Here is a 3243-nt window from a genome sequence, read left to right on the forward strand (position 1 = left end):
TTACAGGACCCCCACTCACCTTGACAGCTCTACCTGACCATGTCCAGGAAAGTCAGACTGCCTTTTTGTGTACAGTGACTGATATTCTCCATCTTCACATTACAATTGAAGATAATATACTTCTGCATGATAACAACTATATTTGAAAGGAAATGAACAATACATTAATTAAGTTTTTGATAAGTTTAATCGAGAACATCATCACATTTCAATTGCAATTATACACATCAAATCTCAATAGAATATAAGTATACGACGTGAAATCACCAGAAACTGTCTTACATTCAATTTTAAAAGGCCTTCCACAACAACACTGAAAAAAAAAATTCTCATCATTTATGAACAAATGTTGAGATATCCAAATTTCACACACACACTATTTCTATCCGAAATGCTCATAATGGCCTCAATTTTATACAGACACACTTCACTTACCCAGGGCCTGTTTCACTTGATAAAGATCAGAAATTTAAAAAATAGATGCCAATCAAATACACATACATGTATATAATTCAACTTTTTTCTGAAGTTTATTACAATAAAGAAGCCATATTTTCATTGCATGTTGTCTGAAGGTTCCCGCCGAAGCATGGCCGAAAGAAAATAATTCCTGGAATGGGACTTTCCTTAAGATGTAGGCTCTCAATATTTTGTAAAGGGTAACTTCAAGTATATTGTTTGATATGTTGTGAGTAAAAACATCAAAGAAGAATTTTAAATATTTTTCAGGATTTTTTATGTAGATGTGGGTGAATTGGCTTTTGACCAGCTGATTGTACACGTGCTTGACTTCAATGTAAACAAACTCTCACGCCTTGCTGGGTGAGTAAGTATTTTCTCATTAAGAACAGTAGTACATGATGTGAAAGTAAAACGTATGAAAAGTTTACTTCATGGGAGCAGAGTCAGGTCAAAGGTGATTAATTCTGGTAAGAACATAAACAACCTTGAAGGCAACTCATGGAGGTTTTCGGGAACGCGAAAACGAAAGGAGAAGTCTGACAGAAAAGCGCCAAAGATATCCTTAACGTTTTGAAAACCGTACTCAGTAGTAATTTCTCTCTAATCTTAAATCTGTGTCGTCACTTTGATGACAAGCTATATTTGCAAGGGGAGGGGGACATTGAACCACTTGTCAAATACCAATTGACGAGCTATAATATCATATCTGATAACCGGTGTTAATATTTACGCATCAGACGTAATCTTACAATGAACATGATATTACAAAATGATCGACAATATACACATGTAATTCGAGCTTTATTAACCACAGTTAAGATAAGTAGTGATAAGAAGAATGTCTAGATACATATTTTAATACATTAAATATACGTATGTATATGAAGGACGGATATACACTTGTCTAGAGAGGTAAGAGGAAATGTCACCTAAAACTGATTTATCATACGTATAATTTGCAAGCTTAGAAAACTCTATCCAGATACAAATGAAATAGAGTATCCATGTTGGAATTTTGTTTACTTTATACTATGATTTTTAGGTTAATTTTGAGAACATCCCTAGCCTTCGTTGGGCGTTCTACGTAAACAATAAGTACGGCAGTGCCAGTAGTGCAGGGTCGGAGTATTGTGTACCATGGATGAGCGAGACAATGACACCTGTCAGTTTTGTTACGATAGAGTTATCTTTCGCTGCACGCCCTGCAAGATAACCCTCTGTAAAGACTGCGTGGCTGTCCATATCAAAATGAACTCCGGAGACTCCCACAAAATTGTTTTGTTTGAGGATATTAGAGAGGAAACGACACGGCAGTTACTGACCAGGGGAATAGTTACGAGCGGGTTTGACAGTTTGAATGACGTGAGCTACAAAGAGAATGGAATGTTATACGTCTGTTCGGAAAAATACAAAACGATTAAGCTGCTGAATCTCTCTGGTAGGAATATCACCTCATTTGATGCTAGTAAGAACCCCCTCTGCGTCACATCAACTTCAAATGGTGTGCTTTATACGGAGTTCGGTATACGAGCAGTCATGTTTTATTCTAAGGGGCGCATTCAACATCTATTTTCTACTGGGGACTGGCAACCGCAAGGTATAATCACATCTCAAACAGGTAATATTTTACTAACTCTTCGCCGAAAGAGTCAAGCGAAGCTGGTTACATACAGGCCGCATGGGTATATTAACAGCGAAATACAATTTCACAACAAGGAACAACTATTTTCTGATCCATGGTATATAGTAGAAAGTCCGAGAGGTAATATATGTGTCTCCGACCAAGGAAGAAATGCGGTGATATGTGTAAGTAGCAATGGTGAACTGATATTTCAATATTCCAGAAAAGGAAGTTCGTTTTATCCACGTGGAGTATGCGCAGATGCAACTTCCCATTTTGTTGTTGCTGACCCCTGGAATAACAAACTTCACTATATCTCTGCATGTGGGGAATTGATTTGTTATCTTCAGTACGACGCCATGGACAGTCCGATGAGTATCTCAACTGTTACTGATAAACCAAACTGTTTTCTTATTTGTGAAGTCAGTGGTCTTATTTATGACATAGAAATGTAAAACATTTTGATTTCTTTCATTCATCCTCTCTGTCTGATAAAAGAAAAAAACTCATAAAGAACAAAACTGAAATTTCCAGTCCATTATACCTGTTTACTAGGACTGTATGATAGGGCTGTACACGAGGGGAGTACACTACAGGGGCGGATCCAGGGATTGCGGTTAGGGGGAGGCGCAACTTTGTGAGGCAGGGGGTCTGGTAATCTCAGCGAAATTCGTTCGAGGCTGGATATTTGGACTAGCACCTCTTCCGAATCTCAGACCTGTGTCGCATAAAATGATTCGGGAACCTTGCCTGAACTTCGGCTGCTTGATGCGATTAAAATTAAATGTTGTAATAGAGTGATATTGGGGTATAATGAATAAATTTTGCTATAGATATATTCTTAAATGTATTTTACTTTAGAAAAACCTAGATCCACTTCTTTATTTCTCTATCCCTTACATGTACATATATAGGTAAACACATTTACTAGTCATTACCTTAAGGCATATGTCAAAGGTCTTGTAGTGTTCTTGAACTTCATTGGTTGTGTTTTGTGAAGTTGCTTTTTGGTTAGTTTTTATTGTTTTGGTCATTAGGTTTTACCGCCAAAATTTAGCACTCTTTGTCTGGTTTTGACATGGAACAGACTTGATACTGACTTCATATTAAAAACATTGACTAAGACCTTCAACAAAGACTTTTCCTTCTTTTCGGAGTCC

At 37.0% G+C, this 3243-nt stretch overlaps 1 protein-coding gene across 1 annotated transcript; it reads left to right on the forward strand.

The window, feature by feature from the left end:
- Positions 1-1224: 1224 nt before the first annotated feature.
- Positions 1225-2921, forward strand: LOC130054707 (uncharacterized). The gene is made up of 2 exons (XM_056165234.1): positions 1225-1374; positions 1505-2921. The coding sequence occupies exon 2, from the start codon at positions 1600-1602 to the stop codon at positions 2536-2538; it is 939 nt and encodes a 312-aa protein (XP_056021209.1). The 5' UTR covers positions 1225-1374; positions 1505-1599; the 3' UTR covers positions 2539-2921.
- The last annotated feature ends 322 nt before the right edge of the window (positions 2922-3243 follow it).

This window comes from Ostrea edulis, chromosome 5 (genome assembly GCF_947568905.1).
Source record: "Ostrea edulis chromosome 5, xbOstEdul1.1, whole genome shotgun sequence".
In the NCBI taxonomy this organism is placed as follows: Eukaryota; Metazoa; Mollusca; class Bivalvia; order Ostreida; family Ostreidae; genus Ostrea; species Ostrea edulis.